Below are 26,028 nucleotides of genomic sequence, written 5' to 3' on the forward strand. Positions count from 1 at the left end.
ATTATATTTTATGGGGACCTGGGAACAGACTATTCTCATTTTAATGGTTTCTAATGGGAAATAAATGTTTGGCAGACAAACTTCGCCTAACACACACTTTCTGGGAACCAATTAAGTTCGTAAGCTGAGGTATCACTGTGCCATTTGCAACTGGACGGGTCAGGAAACATTAGCAATCTAGCTACAAAGCTATCTATTAGCTATCTAACTAGCTAGAGAGATAGCTATTAGCAATACAGCGAGCTAGCTAGCTATTTGAGTCAGGAAACATATTAGCTATCTAGTTAGCTAACTATTAGCTAGCTATCTATCATTCTATTAGCTAGCTAGCTTTCTATCTATTTAAGTTTCTTCCGGGTTGAGTGAACTCTGGCGCGTGTGGCTGCCGCTGCTCACCCATAGAAAAACTTATCCTGTGACTATGAAGTGATCTTGAGAGTTTTGAAAGGCGCTTAGAAATGAAATGGATTATTATTAGTATTACCAGGAAAAGTTCTCACCAGCAATCGGCGCTATACGGCGAAACAGTGAATGGAAGTGTGACTCTCTCATTGTAAGTCCATTCCCCCAAAGGTTGTCATCACTTTGTGTTAATAAACCTCCTTTTCTCAAAGACGCGTCTCCTCATTGCATATGAGGACTGCTCCCTGAAAATCTGGGCCGCGATGGTCAGGTGTTAGCAAGTAGATTAGCAGCTTAGCATTTGAGTTCTGTTTGGTATGTGCGGAAGCTGAAAGATAAGCCTAGCGGGTCACAGGATCTTTAATCTGCACACAAGCATCACTCTGACACGCGACTCTGGTGCATTGTGGGACCGGCGGACGCCATTGGACCTCGCGATGAAGTTTAGCGCAGTTTTTGCGGCTGCGCTTCTCCTGATCTGTCCGTCGCTGGTCTTTGGTCTGCTTCCCGCGTGGGAACGTGATCGCTCATTCAGAACGCAGGACTCGTCAACCCCTCCGGACCTGCCCGTGATCTGGACAGAGTTGGTGGGGTTGAGACAACTGGTCCTAAGTTTACAGGCGGCGGTGGTGGATCAGCGTCAGACCATTAGGACCTCTGCGAGCCGCCTGCGGGACGGACAGGAGGCGGAGGACAAGCAGAGACAACGTCTGGAGGCCATGCAGAGTCAGATGGATGCGGACAGGACGCTGGTCCTCGGTCTACAGGCGGATCAGCGGAATGCCCTCCGGGCTACAGAGAACCGACTTCGGGAGAGTGAGCAGGCGACGGAAAAGCAGAGACAGGTTCTGGACACACTCCAAGTCCACGGGGAGGCAGTCAAGAATATGGTGAGCGAAATCAACGCTGATCTAAAGAGGCGGGAAGAGCAAAGGCAAGGTCAGTACATTTAGACTACTTCCGTGTACATTCAGAACACGGGAGTCCGGTTAGTTCAGATACAGTGATACCTCGGTTTACGAACCCCTTGGCTTACGAACTTTTCGGTTTACGAATGTTAAATTGCTGAAAAATTTACCTTGGCATACAAACAATTTTTCGGGATACACACGGAGAGCGCCACAATGAGTGACGTGTCGTTCGCGAACGAGGCCGTTCTAACAAGGAAATGGGAAAAAGGGAAATTAATTTTTGGGATACACGCTTTTCGCCTTACACACTTTGTCTGGGAACCAATTAAGTTCGTACGCCTAGGTATCACTGTACCTGTACCTATAAATCCACTATGACTGTGAAATTCCACCAATGTTCCACAAGCCCACTTGGACCAAGTGAATATTCTCTTAGCCAAGTGAGTCCAGTTAGACCCTGTGATTCCAAGTAGTTCTGTTCCTTCTGGGGATCTCAAGGAGGATCCGCTTGATGAAGAAAACAAACAAGCCTTCATACCGGTGCACACATCTGGAAGAGTCGTAGATCCCAAAGTGTCAACAGTTACATCAATGGCCCTATCTGTCAAGACCAACACGGGGCCTCACGTCGGGTTTTTTCTGACCAATCTCTGTCTTCGGATGGTCTTCACCCCTGTTGTGGGATCTCACGTTGCTGGTGAGGTCACTGAAGGTATAACCAGTATGTATTTGTCTTGGTACTCAAGGGGAAATGTCAAAGATCCAGGCCAGACTGAATGCCAGTGAAAGTTCTGCGGAGAACGTCAAGAGGAAGACATCAGGCGAGTCCGATCTTCCGTTCGACTGACCTCTGCGAATCGGTGGGAGACCACAATGAGCCCCACTGACCGGTTTCTAACCATGCCAAATGCTATGCAGCTCTGGCCGGCGAGCTCCCCTTCCTGAGGACCAGGCTGAGGGCCAGCGAGAGCATCTTGGAGGAGCTCAAAAGGAAAAGCTCAGGTTATGTCCCGAATTTCCAAAATCAAAGCGGCCGATCAGAGCCAGCCTCGGAAATCACATAACATCTATCGTTGGTGTGCGTGCAGTTCTAGCTTCTCGACTTTGCCTGGTGGAAAATGTGAGAAAGAGGAGCTCAGGTGCAAGGCTTTTCCTCCTTCTTGTCACCGTTTCAGCAGCAGCTTGGGCTCAGTTTTCTCTTCTTTGCAGTGGAGGATGCTGAATTCCAAGGCCTTCATAACTTCAGCCGGGGTCAAACGATGGCCTCGGTGACAGACAGAGATGGTCGACGGCGGGAGGCAGAGTCCCACCTGGACATAGGTGGGACTCTGACTCGTGGTTCTAATTCCATAAGGGAACTGTGCAACTAGATGGCACTTATCAATGTCAGTCCAGTTAAACTGCGTGAGTCCACCTCGACTATGTTGGTCCATTTAGACTACTTAAACCAGGAGTCTCCCAAGTGTGATCCTTGAAGCCCTCTAGACTTCCCATTTAGTTTCTTTCCTTGGTCCAACATGCGTGACTTCAATGAACCGGCCTGTCAACAATCCCTCGTTTGGACCAGGTATGTTGGAGTGATGGAAACGCATTGGATAAGGGCTCCCAAGGACCCTCGACTTTCCCCGTTCCAGTCTGCGCAGACCACATAAGTGTTGGGAGGGTTAAGGTCCGAAGTCTTGATGAAGACATCCACTTCCTGTTTTTCAGATTCATCGCTTATACACCAAAACATGACTGCCCTCCATACTCGACTACTGCACCTGGAAGGAAAAGTGATGTCAAGTGAACAACACCTACAGGACATCAGAGGTAACTATGCATTAGCATCCCTTTCCAGGTTTGACCTCTGGGGGCCGGATGAACTGGATGTTTTGGCAGTGGAGGCCTGTTGGTCTATGGTTCAGAAATTCTGACTCTGCAAGTTTAGATTCCACCGGACTACTAGTTGATTTTTCTACACCACCTTGATTATTCAGAGCAAGACTTGGTTGGTTCGCGTGTTTTGACGCCAACTCTCTCTTGACTCGGGAGGGCTTTATTCTCTGCTTTCATGTTGTGATTGTTTTCAGCTGCTGTGGTGAACGCAACGAATGACACCCAGACACAAAGTGAAGGTAGCACACAATTACTCTGAATGCATTTTTGTGTTTGTAACAGTGATGGTTTTGGTCTGCAGGGTTGAAGGCGCGACTCTGTGTGGTCGAAGACCTAGTGGGGGATCTGTGGACCGGCAAGTCAGGTGAGGTTTGACAAAAGCTCTGGGAAGAGTCCCAGTCAGCTGTACGGATGATGTAGAAGGCCTACAACTCCAGAGGCCGACACTCGGGAGATTTTGATTCTGGAGGTCTCAAAGTTTCGAGACTAGAAACTCAGATTTACTGTAAGCGGTTCTGGTCAGGTTTTCCAAGTTGAGATGCAGTCAAACCAGGTCATCTTTTCCAGCGATTCTCATTTGGAAAAGCGAAAGTTTCTCGGCCCTGATCAGTATTTGTCTTTCCATTTTTAGGTCCATGTGAGCATACTAGGACACGAATTCAGAGTCAATCAAGTTCGATCTAAACAGTGATCAGATTTTGGGTTATCAGTGCAAGTTGACAGCGTCTTTCTCATGCTAGCCGTGGAAAGGATATAAAAGTTAAACAGTACTGGTCCTAGTATGGACCCCTGTGGCACACCAGTGCCTACTGTGTTTTTGTCGTCACTACCAGAAGGTGGCATGGGATGCTCCCGTGTCACAAAATATTTCTCACAACCCGCCGTTGTTCCGATTTGCCCGCATTGACGTTGTGTGTCCAGCGTCGGAGGCCCGATTCAATGTCAGTGAGAAACTTCTGGAGGAACTCAAGACGGAATCCAGAGGTGTGCGTCGACGGTGGAGCGCCACGAGGGTCTGGTGCGCAAGGGTAACACCAACGTGTTCATTGACTTTAGGCGAGTTGTCGGCGGTCATGGGAAGACTTAAGCTCGTCGAGGGTCAAGTGGGGGACCTGCGGATGAAGAACTCAGGTGATGAGAACGTGAGTGTCAACGTCATGGTCCTCATCTTCATCACGACTGTCGTAACATCCTTCAGCTCAGACGACACGACTTGGCAACATGGAGTCTCGACTGTCGGGCGACACTGCAGGTACTGGCGTGCCTCTCTCGGGTCACTTCGGGTCAGCCTCTGACCTCAATCTCCGTTTTTTATTCCACTGCTCTTTTGTTCTCCTTCACGCAGTCTTGCTCTCATGTTACGTCACCCTGGGTGTTCCCCTCCCCTTGGTGTTGCTTTCTTGCGACGCTCACGTAATGTTGTGGCCATGACACGGTCACGTTCTGATGCCACCCGTGTTTTCAGGATTTCATGCTCAAACCACTCCGATCTGGGCCGCAAAGATCTGGGCCTCCAACAATCTTCTGGTGTCCTCACGCTGTTGTGAAGTTGACATGGAATGTGTTTCTGTCTCTGTGCTCACAGCTTTGGTGGTCCGACTGAACGTCACAGAGAGACTTGCAGAAGAACTGAAGACTGAATCCACAGGTTTTTGTGTGTTCCTGTCCGTGTGTATGAAGATGGTGCCGATGAGTGTTCCTCTGACATCTTTCAGCTGAGAAAAGCCAACTTTCCAAGATGGAGTCGCAAATGACGCGCAACAACGCAGGTGCTCTCACGTCACGCCTTCTCACAGCACAGTCGCGTGTTCATGTTCCTGCGTCGTAACGTGACTGCTTGGTATTGTGGACAATCGCGTGCACAGAGTTGGCGGTCCGGTTGAACGTCAGCGAGAAACTTCTGCTGGCGCTCGAGACGGACTACCTAGGTGAGGCAGTAGACGGGAGACTTGTAATGACTCATTTGGTTCTAGTGTCACTCGGGCTTGCTTTCAAGGTACAGTGATACCTCAGCTTACGAACTTAATTGGTTCCCAGAAAATGTGTGTAAGGCGAAAAGTTCGTCTTCCAAACATATATTTCCCATAAGAAACCATTAAAATGAGACTAATACGTTCCCAGGTCCCCGTAAAACACAATTTCCTCCTAAATAAGCCTTAACACTACACAAAATATACCTTAGTTTATGTATAACAAAAAAACGTCATTGTTTCCCAGAAAGCGTGTGTAAGGCGAAAAGTTCGCCTTCCAAACATTGATTTCCCATAAGAAACCATTAAAATGAGAATAATCCGTTCCCAGGTCCCCATAAAACATAATTTTCAATGAAATAAGCCTTAAAGGACAATCAACGTCTCCGGACAAGTTGTGTCCATAATTTGTAAAATGCCTTCAAATGACTTCTACTGAGCATATTTTACAAAGATTCCACCGCATATAGCTATATTTTACGTTTTAAGACTTGCGCTGAATATTCCGGAAGTCACCTTACGTCACTGAAGGAACGCGCCTGACCGAAGAAAGGACACATTGTAGCAGTCCTTCCATCACATCAATGCATTTTGCTGTACTTCGGTCTGAAAACGTCGTGTAGGACCACAAAGAGGCAGAAGAGGGTGACAAAGCTCCATGTGGTGAGGACGAGACTGCTGGCGGATGTTTCTCTGCATGAAAGAACCAAACTTAAACCGGATCACATCTGCCAATTATTAGAAATCTGCCTTAATACTACGTATTTTCAATTTCGGGAAAATTTTTTATAAACAAATCCATGGTTGTGCTATGGGCTCACCAGTTTCACCCATAGTGGCTAATCTCTACATGGAAGAGATGGAGAAACAGGCCCTCACATCCTTCCCAGGGACAAAACCTAGACACTGGTTTAGATATGTGGACGATACTTTTGTCATAATTAAGAAACAAGAAATTCAATCCTTCACAGATCACCTCAACTCTGTAGACTTCAACATTAAATTTACTCGTGAGGACACTAAAGAGAACCAACTAGCCTTCTTGGATTGTAAAGTCATTTTAAAAGAGGACAGAGCGCTAAAAACAGAAGTCTTTAGGAAGGCTACGCACACTGACCAATACTTACTTTTTGACTCTAACCACCCTTTACAACATAAACTAGGAGTTATCGGAACCCTCCAGCATAGGGCTAAACTAATACCAACAAGCGTTGAAGGTAGAGAAAAGGAGTCAAAACACATCAGGAGAGCACTCACTAACTGTGGGTACCCTCAGTGGTCATTCAACAAATGTCAGAAAGAAAGAATAGCGAACAAAACCAATAATTCTCAAGATTCTAAAAGGAGAGGAGTAGCAGTACCTTACATTGCAGGAGTTTCTGAAAAATTACAGTCTTTTGGCATCACAAAATTCCGACTTATTTCAAACCGATAAACACGTTAAGGCAAAAATGAGTGCGTCCAAAAGATAGGCTACCAAATGAAAAACAAAGTCATGTAGTTTATTCCATACATTGTAAGAATGAAAATTGTGAAGAGCAGTACATTGGGGAGACTCAACAAATTCTCAAAAAAAGACTTTATCAACATCGCAGGGATAATACTAGTGGGCCTCAATCGGCAGTACATTTGCACCTAAAAGCTAGCAACCACTCATTTGACGACAATGAGGTTAAAATCTTAGCGAAAGAACATAGATGGTTTGAAAGGGGGGTAAAAGAAGCGATTCTTATAAAACAACAAAATCCTTCATTAAACCGGTCTGGTGGGGTGAGGTTCAATTTGGATCGTTCATACAATAGCCTGCTTTGGCAAAACAGGTTAGGCAACTTTCGCAATGCTGATGAGGGTCGTTATGCTGATGAGGTGATAGCGGGGGGAGTGGGGGTAATAGGCCAGTCGTTAGTCAGGAATGTAGGAACAATCAGTGGGGCCACAGGGAGGGGTCCCTTGCCCCCCCCAACCTGAGAGTAGGGACCTATCATAGCTGTGTCCGGCGCCACCATGTCTGGACATTAGGGATATATAAATGGGGCCGATACGACCAGTCAGACTTTAGTTCGCTTTTGGATAGGAGGCGAAACGTCCGAAACCTTCACTTTTGTACAGATGACGGCTGAAGAAACCTTCTCATCCATCTTCCAAACATTTATTTCCCATAAGAAACCATTGAAATGAGAATAATCCGTTCCCAGGTCCCCATAAAACATAATTTTCGACAAAATAAGCCTTAAAACTACACAAAATATACCTTATTTTATGTATAATAAATTTGCTGTTGTATTGTAATTGAAAAAAATAAACTGTTACCTTTGTGATGGTATTTGTCAATGGATGACGAACTTCCAGGTTCCCTCTTGATGATATCTGAGTGAAGTTGCCGTGCTTTCTCGGCGATAATACCCTCACTCTCATGCCAAGATTGTATTCTTGCGAATTTAATGTTTGTAAGGTGAAAAGTTCGTGAGCTAAAGCGTTCGTAAGCTGAGTTATCACTGTACTCGTGTTCTCCTGGTGTCGCACTCGTTGTTCGGGTGTAGGTCTCATGGACTCATGGCAGTTGTTTTGGTCTCGCAGAGCTTCTCCGCAAGTTAAACGTGAGCGAGGAGAAGACGAGCGACTTGGAGGCGACCACTGAAGGTCTTCCAACGCCAACATGGTTTTGAACGTGTGTTCCTGCACCTGCGTTTCTCACATTGTCGACATCTTCCCTCCGCAGAGTTGGTGTTACGCTTGCATGTTTTGGAGCAGCGTCGCACGCAGACTTCAGGTCGGAGAATCGTGCGTTCGGTTGGTCTCACGCGGCGATGAAGTCCTGAAAGATGTCATTCTTAGGGGAGACTAAGGTGGCCTTCGCCGCCGCCCTCACAGACTCTGGATCCGTGGGACCCTTCGACCGGGAGACCACTTTGATCTTCTCCAAGGTTTTCACCAACGTCGGCCGAGCTTACGACGAGAACACCGGTTAGCTTTGACAACTCGTCATCGTCATAGATAGACTAATAAAGGCAAATCCAATCCAATCCAAACACACCTGTTGCAACAGGGAGACTTGGAAAACATGTAGGATTGCGGCCCTCGAGGACCGGAGTTTGAGACTTAATTCGATCACCTGGCGTCTTAAAAGGTCCGTGTAAGCGCTCAGTCGTACAGGAGTGGTCCATCGATGAAAAGGTTTCTTGGATTGGATTTGCCTTTATTAGTCTCACAGTGGAGACATTTACATTTGACAGCAGCAAAGTGATGAAAGGAATGAAAGTAGAAAAACAAAATACAGGAGCTGCTGGAAAGGCAGCCGCCGTCTTGAAGTCAAAAGAACAAACCAAAAAAAACCTAAATAACAAATAATATGACAGCACAAAGACAATATGACAAAACAAAGACACAGAGAGTCATTCATTCTTCAGGACTTGCTGTACCCTCTTTGTGATGACATGAAGCAGTTCTAGATGAAAGAGGAGAGGATAGACGCGATCAGGTTGCGGGGAGCAGAGGACTACTCCCCTGCGACTCCACTGATTGCTTCTATTGTCCTGACTGACGACTGGCCTGATTGCCCTATTTGCTCTGGTATCACCTCATCAGCGTAACTAATCCTATGTTGCCTAAGCAGTCTATTGTACCTGAGAGCAGGGAGCTGGGGCCAAAACTACCAGTAAGACTTTAGTTTGCTGACGAAGTTTCTTGGATAAGAAGCGAAACGTCCGACACCTTCAAAGAAGTACAGATGACGGCTGAAGAAATCTTTTCATCGATGGCGTCTCAAATTTTGTTTGAGACGCCAACTCATCCATATGATACCAGTCAAGGGCCAAATTTATTAGCAAATGGCTATTGTGAATACTTTCTTTCAGAAGAGACAGGAACATAGGGTGACCTATAAGAGCGGAGGCAGAAGTACACAGGTAGACTACATTTTGTGTCAACTGCGCCATCTAAAGGAAATCAGTGACTGCAAAGTAGTGCTCGGTGAGAGTGTAGCCAGACAGCATAGGTTGATGGTGTGTAGGACGACGCCGGCAGTGAGGAAGATGAAGAAACCAAAGGCTGAAGTGAGGACAAAATGGTGGAAGTTGAAAAAGGAAGAGTGTTGCATGACATTTAGGAAGGAGGTAAGACAAGCACCGGGTGGGCAAGAGGTCCTTCCAGATGACTGGCAAACTACAGCAAACATAATCAGAGACACGGGTCGGAAAGTACTTGGTGGATCGAGTGGAAGAAAGGTAGATAAGGAGACTTGGTGGTGGAACGGGGAGGTGCAGGAGTGTATACAGAGAAAGAGGTTAGCAAAGAAGAAGTGGGACACTGAGAGGACGGACGAGAGTAGACGGCAGTACAAGGAGATGCGGCGCACGGTTAAAGTAAAGGTGGCAAAGGCCAAAGAAGAGGCCTATGATGATTTGTATGCTCGGCTGGACAGCAAGGAAGGTGAGACAGATCTTTACAGGCTGGAGAGACAGAGAGACAAAGACGGTAAGGACCTGCAGCAGGTTCGGGTGATTAAGGACAGAGATGGCAATGTATTAACAGGTGCCAGTAGTGTGATGGCAAGATGGAAAGAGTACTTTGAAGAATTGATGAATGAGGAAAATGAGAAGGAACAAAGAGTAGAAGACGTGACTGTTGTGGACCAAGACGTAGCAAGCATTAGTGAGGATGAAGTGAGGAGGGCGCTGAAGAGGATGAAGGGGGGAAAGGCATCTGGGCCTGATGATTTACCAATCGAGGTATGGAAGTGTCTTGGAGAGGTGGCGGTGGTGTTCCTGATTGGGTTATTCAACAAGATCTTAGATGGTCAACAGATGCCTGAAGAATGGAGACGAAGTGTACTCGTGCCCATTTTTAAGAACAAAGGAGATGTGCAGAGTTGTACTAATAAAGTTGATGAGCCATCCAATGAAACTCTGGGAAAGAGTAGTTGAAGCAAGACTAAGAGCAGAAGTGAACATTTGTGAGCAGCAGTATGGCTTCATGCCAAAAAAGAGTACGACGGATGCAGTGTTTGCTTGAAGAATGCTGATAGAGAAGTACAGAGAAGGTCAGAAGGAATTGCATTGTGTCTTTGTAGATCTGGAGAAAGCGTACGACAGGAGGCCCAGAGAAGAGCTGTGGCATTGCATGAGGAAGTCTGGAGTGACGGAAAAGTATGTCAGAGCGGCGCAAGACATGTATCGCGACTGTAAGACAGTTGTGAGGTGCGCTGTCGGTGTGACGGAGGAATTCAAGGTGGAGGTGGGACTCCACCAGGGGTCAGCTCTGAGCCCCTTCTTGTTTGCTCTGGTGATGGACAGGCTGACAGACGATGTTAGACAAGAATCTGCTTGGACCGTGATGTTTGCAGATGACATTGTGATCTGTAGCGAGAACAGGTGGCGGAGAAACTAGAGATGTGGAGATATGCCCTGGAAAGGAGAGGAATGAAGATCAGTCGCAGCAAGACGGAATAGATGTGTGTGTGAATGAGAGGGATCCAAGTGCAAGAGTGATGCTACAGGGAGAAGAGATAAAGAAGATTGAGGATTTGAAGTACTTGGGGTCAACTGTCCAGAGCAACGGAGAGTGTGGAAAAGAGGTGAAGAAGCGTGTCCAGGCAGGCTGGAGAAAAACGTCAGGTGTGATGTGTGATGTCAGGCTTTCAGCTAGGATGAAAGGAAAAGTGTATAAAACCGTGGTGAGAGCAGCCATGATGTTTGGACTGGAGACGGTGCCATTGACGAAAAGACAGGAAGCAGAGCTGGAGGGAGCAGAGCTGAAGATGTTGAGCTTTTGTTTGGGAGTGACCAGGTTGGATAGGATCAGGAATGAGGACATTAGAGGGACAACTCATATTAGAGGCCTTGGAGACAGTCAGACTGAGATGGTTTGGACCAGATGTCCAGAGGAGAGAGACCCACTATATCAGGAGAAGGTAGCAGAGCCTTGAACTGCCAGGCAGGAGGCCGAGAGGAGGTTTATGGATGTGGTCAGAGAGGACATGAAGGTAGCTGGTGTGAGAGAAGAGGATGCACAAAACCGGGATAGATGGAGGACATTGATTCGCTGTGGCGACCCCTCAAGGGGAAAAGCCGAAAGGAAAAGGAGATTATTATATCTCATCTCATCTCATTTTCCGTAGCGCTTCTTCCTCATTAGGGTCGCGGGGGTTGCTGGAGCCTACATCAGCTGTCTTCGGGCACGAGGCGGGGGACACTCTGAATTGGTTACCAGCCAATCGCAGGGCACACAAAGACATACAACAGTCACTCTCACACTCACACCTAGGGACAATTTGGAGTGGTCAATCTGCCTGCCATGCATGTTTTTGGAGTGTGGGAGGAAACCAGAGGACCCGGAGAAAACCCACGCGGGTCCGGGGAGAACATGCAAACTCCACACAGGGAGGCCGGACCGGGACGCGAACCGGCGACCTCTGCACTGTGCAGCCGGTGTGCTAACCACTCGACTACCGGGCCGCCCTATTATTATTATTATTATTATTATTATTATTATTATTAGCTATCTCTTAGCCAGGTAGCTAGCTTTCTATCTGTTTGAGTTACTTCCGGGTTGAGTGAACCCATAGAAAAAAAATTATCCTGTGACTCTAAAGTGACCTTGAGAGTTTTGAAAAGCGCTTATAAATGAAATTTATTATTATTACTATTATTATTATTAGCTATCTCTTAGCCAGGTAGCTAGCTTTCTATCTGTTTGAGTTACTTCCGGGTTGAGTGAACCCATAGAAAAAAAATTATCCTGTGACTCTAAAGTGACCTTGAGAGTTTTGAAAAGCGCTTATAAATGAAATTTATTATTATTATTATTATTATTATTATTATTAGCTATCTCTTAGCCAGGTAGCTAGCTTTCTATCTATTTGAGTTACTTCCTGTCACGGTTTGCAAGGCGGTGATGGCGGGTGCGGATCCCAAAAAGCAGGCAGGAGGGAGCAGGAAGTTGTTTGACAAATTGTATTAAAATAAAGGTCAGCAGGAACAAAATGTAAAACATCAAAATCAACTGAACAGAAAAAATACAAAGTATCAAAAGAAGACCAAAAGTGAAAGCCCGCCAAGGGTAAACAAACACATACACAATGCATGCAGCAAACAATGAACCGACACCGGATGGTCGTGCCGGGTGTCCTTTTAAGTGTCAGTGATTAAAACGACCAGCACATGCGAGGCTGCAGGCAGGGCTGACGTCGCCACCCGTTGGTCGCCAACCAGATCATGACACTTCCGGGTTGAGTGAACCCATAGAAAAAAACTTAACCTGTAACTGTAGGCGCTTATAAATGAAATTTATTATTATTATTAGTAGTAGTAGTAGTATTCGTATTATTATTTTCCTTTCGGCTTTTTTATTATTATTATTATGATTATTATTATTAGCAATCTCTTAGCCAGGTAGCTAGCTTTCTATCTATTTGAGTTACTTCCGGGTTGAGTGAACCCATAGAAAAAAACTTATCCTGCTTATAAATGAAATTTATTATTATTATTATTATTATTATTATTATTATTATTATTATTATTATTATTATTATCGTCTTGCACATTTACATTTGCACAGTATACAGTTGTCATTTTAATTTTGTTATGCTTAGAATATCTTGTTTCTATCCTTTCGCCCACTCCATCCCCTTTCAAATTGCTGCTGTGGACTGCAAATTCCCCCATTGTGGGACGAATAAAGGTTTTCTGATGCGACAAAAGATGCGTCCGCCATTTTGGACAGGTGTGTTCACGGCACCCGTGGGCGGCGTTTACGTGTTCAGCTTCACGGCGGCCGACTTCCTGAAAGGCTACATGGGCGTCACCCTGTACCGGAACCAGCAGCTCGTCGTCTCCAGCCTTGACCTCAACGACCACGGGGGCTACGCCTCGGCTAGCAACGGCGCGCTAATCCCACTTGAGGCGGGAGACCGAGTGCGCCTCAGTCTGCCCGCTAGCTACAGACTGTACGACGACACGCGTAGCTTTAGCGTCTTTAGCGGATTCCTGCTTTTCCCCCTGGAGGCCGACCAATAAACTTCTTCTGCTTGAACTGTTTGAAAAGACCCGTGGGCCTCATTCACGAAGAAATGTATCCCAAAAACGGGTTGAGTGATTATTCGCTAACTCTTAACTAGCTAGCTTTCTATCTATTAGAGTTACTTCCAGGTTGAGTGATTATTACCGAATTCTTAGCTGGCTAGCTAGATATCTATTTGAGTTACTTCCGGGTTGAGTGATTATTAGCTAACTCTTAGCTAGCTAGCTTTCTATCTATTTGCGTTACTTCCGGGTTCAGTGATTATGACCTGACTCTTAGCTAGCTAGCTTTATATCTATTTGAATTATTTCCGGGTTGAGTGATTATTAGCTAACTCTTAGCTACCTAGCTTTCTATCTTGTTGAGTGATTTCCGGGTTGAGGGATTATTACCTAATTTAGCTGGCTAGCTAGCTTTCCATCTATTTGATTTACTTCCGGTTTGAGTGATTATTAGCTAATGCTTAGCTGGCTACATTTCTATCTATTTGAGTTACTTTGGGTTGAGTGAGTATTAGCTAACTGTTAGATACCTAGCTTTTTATTTATTTGAGTTATTCTGTGTTTAGTGAATACTGGCGCATGTGGCTGCCGCTGCTCACCCACAGAAAAAACTGATCCTGTGACTGCAAAGTGACCTTGAGAGTTTTGAAAGGCGCTTAGAAATGAAATGGATTATTATTATTAAAAAAATATAAAAATTCTGCACGCTACTGAGTGTCTATACTCCAGGTGGGTCACTACAAAGATGGCCGTGCAAAGATCAATCGTGATGTCATTTTTAATGGACGGCAAGTTGAAATAATTTTTAGCCAAAAAAAACCACCAGATATAGTGAGGCTTTTTTAGCCGAAAAAAACCCGACCATGTATAGTAAGGCGTTCTTGACCAAAAAAACGACCATGTATAGGAAGGCTTTTTTTTAGCCAAAAAACGACCATATATAGTGAGCCGTTTTTAGCCCCAAAAACAACCATGTGTAGGAAGGCTTTTTTAGCCCCCCCCCCCCCCCAAAAAAAAAAAAAAAAACAAAAACGACAAACAACGTTTTTCGTACAAAAAAAACGACCGTGAATAGTAAGGCGTTTTTAGTACCAAAAAAAACCCACCATGTATAGTAAGGCGTTTTTGACCCCAAAAAATGACGATGTATAGTGAGGCGTTTTTAGTACAAAAAACAACGACTATGTATAGTGAGACATTTTTGACCCAAAAACGACCATACTAGGAAGGCTTTTTTAGCCCAAAAATGACTATGTATATAGAGTAAGGCGTTTTTAGTACAAAAAACGACCATGTATAGTAAGGCGTTTTTGACCAAAAAAAGCGACCATGTATAGTAAGCCGTTTTCGACCCAAAAACGACCATGTATAGTGAGGCGTTTTTAGTACAAAAAACCAGCATGTATAGCAGGGGTCCCCAAACTTTTTCCTGCGAGGGCCACATAACTTTTCCCTTCTGTGATGGGGAGCCGGTGTCAGTTTGTAACAGAAAAAGAGTGACGATCGTAGGGGAGCTTAAAAAAAATGTTTTCCAGAAAGCCACACATAACCAAATAACCCTTTCCAGAAAAAAAGTCAGGAAATAAATAATAACACTATTTATGAAATAAATAATAACTAAATAACTCTCTCTGTGTTCTTCATAGAAAAAAAAGGCATGGAACATGAACTTTGTGTTGTGCCATGCACAATCCTAACAGATCCCGAGTTCTTCACCGCGTCTGGTGATCGCAATCGCCGACACACCGATACGGCATTAAAAGCATCTTTCTTCTGGAGACACAACTCTTCCGCGACAGCTTCCATGCATTCGTTAACAAACTCTCCGTCCGTGAAAGGCTTACCGATGCCGTTTAGCAACCCGGAAGCTGGCCCCAACCGATGCCTTCTTCAGCTGAGCTTGGCGTACAAATGTATTCTGCTGATATAGTTAGTAGTCCACTTTTTCGCTTTCAGAGTTTGTCTGCTCGCGTTTGGCCTAACAAGCTATCGTACTTGGTCTTTTTTTTTTTTTTTTAGCAAGAATGACGAAGACTACACTCCGCTTTGCTGCCATCTAGTGGACAAATCTGACGGCTGCCTGGACGAGCGTACCGGTAGCAAACCGGAAGTGTGTACCAAGATGGCGGACGGTATCCACAGCGGTCGCCACGGAAACGAGACGCAAACATTCCGGGCCGCAAGACGTCGACCAGGTAAGCTGACGGACACTCGCGCTGTAAACAAACAAAACAATCCTCGTGATTGTTTTGACATTCGTCACATTTAAGCGCCTTTGTCACATCGCAGCCCGTTTGATTCGGTACAGCAAGATTCTGTAGTCTCGCGAGAGGCTGCGCAGATGAGAAACAAGACGAATAAGAATACAAGACATAAAAAAATGGATTTTGGTCAATCTTTTTCCCCCTCCTCAAGTAATTGGAAGATGTGTACCTACACACACACACGGACAAATAAAGTGACATGAGACAATCAATCATATCACATATTTATTAAATACTGGATTTAAAAAATATATTTTAAAAAGCAGTTTGAAATCAATTCAAAATTTCAAAAACATGAGAATTGAATGGTAAATTAGGTAATAAATAATATATTTATTAAATACAGTAAAGTCTCGTTATATCGATACGCAAGGGAATCCGAAAAAATATCGATATAACCGGGACTATCGATATATCGGATCCTGTGGGGGGGGGGGTGCGTAAATGCGGCATCTTTGTTATGGCATGTAATTTCATCATTGGGTTCATGGATTGCGTATCTAACATGTTTTTTGTACAGTAGTGAAGTGAAAAATAAAGTTGTGCATAAAATAAAAACGTCTTTACACTTTTTAATGACTATTTCCTTTCAAAAATGCAACCAACCAATGCTAAATCGTCAAGTTCTATTCACACGAAGCCACGAACGCCAGCATGTACAATCATATGAAAAACAGTGATTGTTGCAAACAATAAAGATATCTGGATGCAACACAATTAAATAGTGTACATGGATGAAAAACCAAAACTGCAACGTTTACATAACTTACGTGACGTTCGAGAGTGGCTGAATAGAATGCCGGCGCGCAGCTGTGACGTTACAACAGCTTTTTGACTGACTCAAGAAACACAAAAAGTGATGTTGGTTGCCCTTTAATGCACAGTATGGAATGTACAGTCATTTTCAAAATCATGACGCTTCAGCAGACAAAACAACAAACATTGTTGCAAAAAACGCTTGCATTCATGTAACAGTACATGTACATAACACTGCAATTAGTATGTATGTAAGCTATTTAAAAAAGTCATCAATCTTCTTCTGCTTCCCATTTTTATATTTTAATATGAACACTTCCATCTTGTTTAACGTTTCTAAAAAACCGGATGCATTTTCTACGGATTCAGAGAAAGATCGCGTGTCCGCAACCCCTTGCAACGCTTTTGTCGACGTTGCAAAAGGTGTGCATTCAGTCGCTTCTTCTTCATCGTCATCAGCATCATCATCATCACGGTACTGTGGCATACTTGGCTTTGACCTCCGCTGCGATATCCGCATCTGATGAGCTTGGGAATGTCGCAATGTCTTTGTCGACTGCGACATACGATGCAATGTCGGCGACTTTTAGCTTTTCAGCCAACACTGCAAGAGGAATGTTGTCGTCATCCTCTTCGTTAGCTGCAGATGTTTCCTCACTGCACCCTGGATTTTCAAATTTGCAGTGACGGAAGCTGTTCTTGATGGTGTTTTCGGACACCGTGCTCCACGCTTTGGAAATTGCTCTGATGGCATCCAAAACAGTCCATTGTTGAAGACACACGAGCAGCCGTGTGATACACACGAGCTGCCGTCTGAAAATGGCGTCTGCTCGGGAGAGCTGCTCACGTAACAAGACACGTGACCAAGTTGACCAATGGCGCGACTGATGGCGTGACACGTAACCAAGACACGTGACCAAGTTGACCAATGGCGCGACCGATGGCGTGTCACGTGACAAAGTCACACGGCCAAGTCGACCAATAGCGCGACCAATGGCGGCTCATGTGACCAAGTCGACCAATGGCGCGACCGATGGCGGCTCACGTAATAAGACACGTGACCAAGTTGACCAATGGCGCGACGGATATATCGATATAAACAACAAAAATGGCCGGCGGGGGATGAAAAGGAGCACCGTAATAACCAGATTATCGTAATAACCGGGTATCGTACTAAACGGTACTAATTATACATAAAAAGACTAGAAATGTGCAAGGGAAATGAAAATAGTATCGTAATAAGCGGTACTATCGATATAACCGATATCGATATAATGAGACTTTACTGTACTGGATTTAAAAAAAATATATTTCAAAAAGTTTGAAATTAATTTTTATATGCAAAAACATGAACATTAAATGGTAAATTAGGTAATAAATAAAATATTTATAACTTTTCCCTTCTGTGATGGGGAGCCGGTGTCAGTTTGTAACAGAAAAAGAGTGACGATCGTAGGGGAGCTTAAATAAATGTTTTCCAGAAAGCCACACATAACCAAATAACCCTTTCCAGAAAAAGTCAGGAAATAAATAATAACACTATTTATGAAATAAATAATAACTAAATAACTCTCTCTGTGTTCTTCATAGGAAAAAAAGGCATGAAACATGAACTTTGTGTTGTGCCATGCACAATCCTAACAGATCCCGAGTTCTTCACCGCGTCTGGTGATCGCAATCGCCGACACACCGATACGGCATTAAATGCATCTTTCTTCTGGAGACACAACTCTTCCGCGACAGCTTCTATGCATTCGTTAACAAACTCTCCGTCCGTGAAAGGCTTACCGCTGCCGTTTAGCAACCCGGAAGCTGGCCCCAACCGATGCCTTCTTCAGCTGAGCTTGGCGTACAAATGTATTCTGCTGATATAGTTAGTAGTCCACTTTTTCGCTTTCAGAGTTTGTCTGCTCGCGTTTGGCCTGGCAAGCTATCGTACTTGGTCTTTTTTTTTTTTTTTTTTAGCAAGAATGACGAAGACTACACTCCGCTTTGCTGCCATTTTGTGGACAAATCTGACAGCTGCCTGGACGAGCGTACCGGGAGCAAACCGGAAGTGTGTACCAAGATGGCGGACGGTATCCACAGCGGTCGCCACGGAAACGAGACGCAAACATTCCGGGCCGCAAGACGTCGACCAGGTAAGCTGACGGACACTCGCGCTGTAAACAAACAAAACAATCCTCGTGATTGTTTTGACATTCGTCACATTTAAGCGCCTTTGTCACATCGCAGCCCGTTGATTCGGTACAGCAAGATTCTGTACTCTCGCGAGAGGCTGCGCAGATGAGAAACAAGACGAATAAGAATACAAGACATAAAAAAAATGGATTTTGGTCAATCTTTTTCCCCCTCCTCAAGTAATTGGAAGATGTCTACCTACACACACACACGGACAAATAAAGTGACATGAGACAATCAATCATTTCACATATTTATTAAATACTGGATTTAAAAAATATATTTTAAAAAGCAGTTTGAAATCAATTTAAAAATGCAAAAACATGAAAATTACATGGTAAATTAGGTAATAAATGACATATTTATTAAATACTGGATTTAAAAAATATTTTTCAAAAAGTATTTTTCAAAAAAGTAAAATCAATTTTTATGTGCAAAAACATGAACATTAAATGGTAAATTAGGTAATACATAACATATTTATTAAATACTGGATTTTAAAAAAATATATTTCAAAAAGTTTGAAATTAATTTTTATATGCAAAAACATGAACATTAAATGGTAAATTAGGTAATAAATAACATATTTATTAAATACTTGATTAAAAAAATATTTCAAAAAGTAGTTTGAAATCAAATTTTATATGCAAAAACATGAACATTAAATGGTAAATTAGGTAATAAATAACATATTTATTAAATACTGGATTTAAAAAAATATATTTCAAAAAGTTTGAAATTAATTTTTATATGCAAAAACATGAACATTAAATGGTAACTTAGGTAATAAATAAAATATTTATTTAATACTGGATTAAAAAATATTTCAAAAAGTAGTTTGAAATCAAATTTTATATGCAAAAACATGAACATTAAATGGTAAATTAGGTAATAAATAAAATATTTATTTAATACTGGATTAAAAAATATTTCAAAAAGTAGTTTGAAATCAAATTTTATATGCAAAAACATGAACATTAAATGGTAAATTAGATAATAAATAAAATATGTATTAAAAACTGGATTAAAAAATATTTCAAAATGTAGTTGAAATTCTGTTTCTTGATCAATTTATTTTAAATGCCCGAAAATTATATATTTTTTTGTTGAATGTATTTGTATCTAGCTATCTGCCTATCTATTTGCTAACTATTAGCTACCTGGATAGCTATCTATTAGCTATATGGCTATCTAGATAGTTAGCTAACTGTCTAGCTGGCTATCTATTTACTATCCATTTGGTATCTGGTTGGCTAGCTAGCTATGTGGCTGGATATCTATTAGCTATATGGCTATCTAACTAATTAGCTAGCTATCTAGCATTCTATTAGCTAGCTTTCTATCTTTTTGAGTTATTCCGGGTTGAGTGAACGCTCGCGCATGTGGCTGCCGCTGCTCACCCACAAAGAAATACTGATCCTGTGACTGTAAAGTGACCTTGGGAGTTTTGAAAGGCGCTTGGAAATGAATGTATTATTATTATTATTATTATTATTATTATGGAAGATGCCACGGAAAGTGAAGAAAAGAGGGGAGGTGTCGGGGGAGGAGCTTCCGTCCAATCGTCATCGGGATCAACCCCAACATGACGTCAGCAAGAAGAGGGAGGAGCTTGTCGCACTCTTCCTCACGGTAAGGGGAGGAATGGCTTCGTGGACATGATGGCGTCAGGATACGAGCATGAGATGATGATGGACAGCTGAAGTGGGCGCGTCTGTGGCCTCAGGTCAAAGTTCAACGGGAGGAGCACAACTCGCACGTCAACGGCTGGAAGCTCAACCAGGCGTGGCGCGTCCTCCTCCGGCAGGCGCGCTCCGAACAGCTGCGCCGCGACATTGCCATCTTGAGGCGGACCTTTGAGGGACGGCTGGACGGACTGGACCACCTTATTCAGGTGCCGGCATCACTTCCTGCTTGTTAGCTTGACCGCTTCCCGCTAGCTCGGCCACGTCACTTCCTGTTTGTTAACTTGACCGCTTCCTACTAGCTCGGCCACGTCATTTCCTGTTTGTTGGCTTGACCACCTCCCGCTAGCTAGGCTACGTCGCTTCCTGTTTGTTAGCTTGACCGCCTCCCGCTAGCTAGGCTACGTCGCTTCCTGTTTGTTAGCTTGAACGCCTCCCGCTAGCTAGGCTACGTCGCTTCCTGTTTGTTAGCTTGACCGCCTCCCGCTCACTCAACTACGTCTTGACCACTTCCCGCTAGCTCGGCTACGTCATTTCTTGTTTGTTAGCTTGACCGCCTCCCTCTAGCTCAGCTACGTCACTTCCTGTTTGTTAGCTTGACCGCCTCCCGCTAGCTCGGCTACGTCGCTTCCTGTTTGTTAGCTTGAACGCCTCCCGCTAGCTAGGCTACGTCGCTTCCTGTTTGTTAGCTTGACCGCCTCCCGCTCACTCAACTACGTCTTGACCACTTCCCGCTAGCTCGGCTACGTCATTTCTTGTTTGTTAGCTTGACCGCCTCCCTCTAGCTCAGCTACGTCACTTCCTGTTTGTTAGCTTGACCGCTTCTTTCTGCTTTCTTCTGTCTTTCTGCCAATTTTCATCCCGTTTGTTTCTCGTGCGGCAGAGGTTGCGGTGTGACCTGGAGGAGGCGGAGCTTCAGCGTCGCCGCCTGAGTCGCCTTCACCTGCATCGGGTCGAGCGCTTGCGGACGTTGCTGGATGAGCGCGTCCATTTTGTGCGGCGGCACTGGGAAGAAAATCTGCAAGAGGTCAGCCGAGGTTTCGCGGAGGAAAGGTCAGTAGGACGGCGGCCGCCATCTTAAGCGGCCCCACGCTAACATGCGTTAGCGAAAGCGTTTCGCGCGAATCCTCGGCTAACGTGCTACGTTCCTCACCGCAGCGAGAACATGGCGGCGGAGTCCCAGGAGGAGCGTCGACGCTTGGAGGAGAAAGCGTCCATGATGCGGCGGCGCCACGATGACATCACGCGGCAAGTCCACGCCGCGTACGACGCCGTCGTGGTGGCCCGCCGCCACGCTCAGCTGGAACGGGTACGTCGGCGATCGGTCGCTGCGCTGCTTTCCAACGCCTCCTTCCAAAGCTAATGGCTAATAGATAGCTAATAGATAGCCAAAAGCTAGCCAGCTAGACAGCTAATAGCAAGCCAGCTAGCTAATGGATAGCTAATAATTACCCAATAGATAGCCAGATAGCCAAAAGGTAGCAGCTAACAGCCAGCCAGCGAGTTAATATCTAGCCAGCTAGCTAATGGATAGCCAGAAAGCCAAAAGCTAGCCAGCTAACAGCCAACCAGCTAGACAGCTAATAGCTAGCTCATGGATAGCTAACAAATAGTTAATAGATAGCCAGATAGCCAAAAGCTAGCCAGCTAACAGCGAACAAGCTAGACAGCTAATAGCTAGCCAGCTAGCTAATGGATAGCTAATAATTACCCAATAGATAGCCAGATAGCCAAAAGGTAGCAGCTAACAGCCAGCCAGCGAGTTAATATCTAGCCAGCTAGCTAATGGATAGCCAGAAAGCCAAAAGCTAGCCAGCTAACAGCCAACCAGCTAGACAGCTAATAGCTAGCTCATGGATAGCTAACAAATAGTTAATAGATAGCCAGATAGCCAAAAGCTAGCCAGCTAACAGCGAACAAGCTAGACAGCTAATAGCTAGCCAGCTAGCTAATGGATAGCTAATAATTAGCCAATAGATAGCCAGATAGCCAAAAGGTAGCAGCTAACAGCCAGCCAGCGAGTTAATATCTAGCCAGCTAGCTAATGGATAGCCAGAAAGCCAAAAGCTAGCCAGCTAACAGCCAACCAGCTAGACAGCTAATAGCTAGCTCATGGATAGCTAACAAATAGTTAATAGATAGCCAGATAGCCAAAAGCTAGCCAGCTAACAGCGAACAAGCTAGACAGCTAATAGCTAGCCAGCTAGCTAATGGATAGCTAATAATTACCCAATAGATAGCCAGATAGCCAAAAGGTAGCAGCTAACAGCCAGCCAGCGAGTTAATATCTAGCCAGCTAGCTAATGGATAGCCAGAAAGCCAAAAGCTAGCCAGCTAACAGCCAACCAGCTAGACAGCTAATAGCTAGCTCATGGATAGCTAACAAATAGTTAATAGATAGCCAGATAGCCAAAAGCTAGCCAGCTAACAGCGAACAAGCTAGACAGCTAATAGCTAGCCAGCTAGCTAATGGATAGCTAATAATTAGCCAATAGATAGCCAGATAGCCAAAAGGTAGCAGCTAACAGCCAGCCAGCGAGTTAATATCTAGCCAGCTAGCTAATGGATAGCCAGAAAGCCAAAAGCTAGCCAGCTAACAGCCAACCAGCTAGACAGCTAATAGCTAGCTCATGGATAGCTAACAAATAGTTAATAGATAGCCAGATAGCCAAAAGCTAGCCAGCTAACAGCGAACAAGCTAGACAGCTAATAGCTAGCCAGCTAGCTAATGGATAGCTAATAATTAGCCAATAGATAGCCAGATAGCCAAAAGGTAGCAGCTAACAGCCAGCCAGCGAGTTAATATCTAGCCAGCTAGCTAATGGATAGCCAGAAAGCCAAAAGCTAGCCAGCTAACAGCCAACCAGCTAGACAGCTAATAGCTAGCTCATGGATAGCTAACAAATAGTTAATAGATAGCCAGATAGCCAAAAGCTAGCCAGCTAACAGCGAACAAGCTAGACAGCTAATAGCTAGCCAGCTAGCTAATGGATAGCTAATAATTAGCCAATAGATAGCCAGATAGCCAAAAGGTAGCAGCTAACAGCCAGCCAGCGAGTTAATATCTAGCCAGCTAGCTAATGGATAGCCAGAAAGCCAAAAGCTAGCCAGCTAACAGCCAACCAGCTAGACAGCTAATAGCTAACCAGCTAGCTCATGGATAGCTAACAGTTAATAGATAGCCAGATAGCCAAAAGCTAGCCAGCTAACAGCCAGCCAGCTAGCTAATGGATAGCTAATAATTAGCCAATAGATAGCCAGATAGCCAAAAGGTAGCAGCTAACAGCCAGCCAGCGAGTTAATATCTAGCCAGCTAGCTAATGGATAGCCAGAAAGCCAAAAGCTAGCCCGCTAACAGCCAACCAGCTAGACAGCTAAAAGCTAGCCAGCTAGCTCATGGATAGCTAACAAATAGTTAATAGATAGCCAGATAGCCAAAAGCTAGCCAGCTAACAGCCAGCCAGCTAAAAGCTAGCCAGCTAGCTCATGGATAGCTAACAAATAGTTAATAGATAGCCAGATAGACAAAAGCTAGCCAGCTAACAGCCAACAAGCTAGACAGCTAATAGCTAGCCAGCTAGCTAATGGATAGCTAATAAATAACTGCTAGCCAACAGCTTGAAAACGGGTGTCGCCGGCAGGCGGCGGAGCTCGGCGGCGCCGTCCAGGCCAACCGCGAAGAGAATCGGCGTCAGAGGCGGGAAGAGGAAAGCGAGCAGGAAGTGGAACGCAGGTGCCGCCCGTCCCGACTTTTGATGGACAGAAACCAAAACGTGGCGAGCGATGGCGGCGAGGACGTGACCAGGCTGCGCAGGCTGCAGGTGACACCCGAGCCGCCATTTTGTTTGCGGCGGCGCCGGCGTAACATCTGGTCCCCAGGCCGCCGTTGTCGACCTGCGCGCCAAGCTAAGCGCCTTCCGGGCGCAAACGGGGGCAGAGGACGAGGCCTTGGCGAAGGCCGGCGGCGAGGCGGCGGCGCAGGCGCGGCGCCTCGGCCGCCACCTGAGCCGAGCGCGGCGGGCCTCCAGGGAACGCCTCGCCGTCCTGGCGCTGCGGACCGATGCCGCCGCGCGGAAGTTGAAAGCGGCCATCGTCAAGGTGAGGGCGGAGCCTCTCGGAAGTGGGCGGAGCCTGGCCGGCTGACCGCGGTTGTGTCCGCAGGGCGACGACGTCGTGCGCGCCGCCGCCTTGTGCGATAAGCTGGAGCAAGCGACGGCTATCCGGTCGCGTGGCGAGCGGCCGGGGGAGTCGCCGCCGAGCAAGGTGGGAGTTGAACCGCCGCCTCCTTCGGCGTCATCAACCTGAAACTAAGAGAGGAGCGAGGCGTTGCTTCTAGTGGTGTGTCGTTCGCGAACGAGCCGGATCTTTTAAGTGAACGAAGAGAAATGGGAGCCGACTTTTTTTGTCCCCGGTCTTCGGTTAAAGCCGCACGTGATTGGTCGATATCCGTGGCAAAGGAGGGAGGGGAGAATTACAGACACATGCAGAAGTGAGGAGAAAGGGGGTAATAATAATAATAATACATTTTATTTCTAAGCGCCTTTCAAAACTCTCAAGGTCACTTTACAGTCGCAGGATGTTTTTCTGTGGGGGAGCAGCGGCAGCCACAGGTGCCAGCGTTCACTCAACCCGGAAGTAACTCAAATAGTTAGAAAGCTAGCTAATAGATAGCCAACAGATTGCTAGCTATATAGCTAGTCACCTAGATATCTCTATAGCTAATAGTGAGCTAGTTAGCTAATACACTGAATGTCACTATTAAATACACAGATAGCTAGCCATTTAGATAGCTATGTAGCTAATACAGGTGCACAAATGTTATTACATTATGCTATTATTCAATGATGATATTTTTTACTAGTCGGTATGATAGCATTATTAATATGAAAAGCAAATGAGTGACAGCTGATCAAAGTTAGCATCCACTAACTCTGTGCACGTAGAAATCAAGTCATATCAATAAAAATATTTGATATAGAGGATTTTTTACATGGCTAATTCGTTTTTCACATAATTTTACATGATTTTTGGTAGTTAATTTAAGCAACAAAAAAAATTGAGGAACCGATTGTGAGCCGAAAGAGCCGGATGTTTTTCGTGAGCCGAGGCAAAAGAACCGGCTCTTAAAAAAGCTTGTTCTTTTTAGTGAGCCGAGCCAAATAAACCGACTCTCTGGAAAGAGCCTGTTCTTTTTAGTGAGGCAAGCCAAAACAACCAGCTCTCTTAAAAAAAGCGTGTTCTTTTTAGTGAGCCAAGCCAAAAGAACCGGCTCTTTGAAAAGAGTCGCAATTCAGAATCAGAATACCTTTATTCTGATTCTGATTCTGATTCTGATTCGCGACTCTTCCCATCACTACTCGGTTCAGGCCAGATTGTTTTGTTTCCCGCAGACGCTTGGCGATGTCCGGCGGCTGATTGGTCGCCTGAATGAGGCTCACCTGCGGCACGGCGAGCTGGAGCGCCGCCAAGAGGAGTTGCGCCACGACAACCGCCGCCTGCGACTTCTGCTACGCCGTCGCCTGGATGAGGGGGCGGTGCCAGGAGAAGTCCCCGCCCACCTCACCGTGGAAAAGGCGCTTTGGTAAAGGAAGCCAAAGGCCCATCCGTCGGAAGACTAGAAAAAATACTTTTATTGTGGTAATCATGCAGGACACCAACAGGAAGTTGCAACACGTCAACGTCGACTGCTTGACGCGCCCCCCGCCACTTAAATTAGCCAATTGGGGGGCGGCCCCACAAGTGATGCTACCTCCTCAAGCTAGCAACTGAGGGCCAGGTGGGGGCAGGTGGGGGCAAATAAATACAAATTTCAATGAGTTGCCATCTTTTTCCTTGACCCCGCAACCTTCCCGCCCACAAGTTGCCGTGTCGTCACGACAATCCAGGAAGTGGACTTGAGATTGACTTTGATCCTGGACTGTTCGGGACCTGTCAATGCTGGACTGGGGGGGGGGGGGGGGGGG

The 26,028-nt window shown here is 45.3% G+C and overlaps 2 protein-coding genes and 1 long non-coding RNA gene across 3 annotated transcripts; 2 read left to right on the plus strand and 1 right to left on the minus strand.

Annotated features, from left to right (window-relative positions):
- Nucleotides 1-831: 831 nt before the first annotated feature.
- Nucleotides 832-13,837, plus strand: LOC148894091 (uncharacterized). The gene is given in 18 exon segments (XM_089003592.1): nucleotides 832-1,341; nucleotides 2,060-2,134; nucleotides 2,232-2,353; nucleotides 2,356-2,452; nucleotides 2,523-2,633; nucleotides 3,024-3,125; nucleotides 3,386-3,430; nucleotides 3,493-3,555; nucleotides 4,113-4,175; nucleotides 4,248-4,322; nucleotides 4,390-4,443; nucleotides 4,777-4,839; nucleotides 4,907-4,960; nucleotides 5,057-5,119; nucleotides 7,739-7,801; nucleotides 7,881-7,931; nucleotides 7,997-8,125; nucleotides 12,881-13,837. Coding segments are annotated over 18 exon segments (2,025 nt in total). The 5' UTR covers nucleotides 832-839; the 3' UTR covers nucleotides 13,174-13,837.
- LOC148894092 (uncharacterized) lies at nucleotides 1,179-18,126 on the minus strand. The gene is made up of 3 exons (XR_016115913.1): nucleotides 17,988-18,126; nucleotides 5,678-5,854; nucleotides 1,179-1,313 (listed from the first exon to the last, which is right to left on the minus strand). It is a non-coding gene; the product is annotated as an uncharacterized LOC148894092 (long non-coding RNA).
- Nucleotides 17,926-26,022, plus strand: LOC148894093 (uncharacterized). Its single transcript, XM_089003597.1, has 10 exons — nucleotides 17,926-18,072; nucleotides 18,165-18,340; nucleotides 19,887-20,012; nucleotides 20,107-20,274; nucleotides 20,949-21,118; nucleotides 21,224-21,374; nucleotides 23,707-23,886; nucleotides 23,945-24,163; nucleotides 24,227-24,328; nucleotides 25,456-26,022. The coding sequence occupies exons 2-10, from the start codon at nucleotides 18,170-18,172 to the stop codon at nucleotides 25,648-25,650; spliced, it is 1,482 nt and encodes a 493-aa protein (XP_088859723.1). The 5' UTR covers nucleotides 17,926-18,072; nucleotides 18,165-18,169; the 3' UTR covers nucleotides 25,651-26,022.
- Nucleotides 26,023-26,028: the final 6 nt, after the last annotated feature.

Source organism: Hippocampus bargibanti, linkage group LG09, assembly GCF_051943395.1.
Source record: "Hippocampus bargibanti isolate YZ-2025 linkage group LG09, ASM5194339v1, whole genome shotgun sequence".
Lineage (NCBI taxonomy): Eukaryota > Metazoa > Chordata > Actinopteri > Syngnathiformes > Syngnathidae > Hippocampus > Hippocampus bargibanti.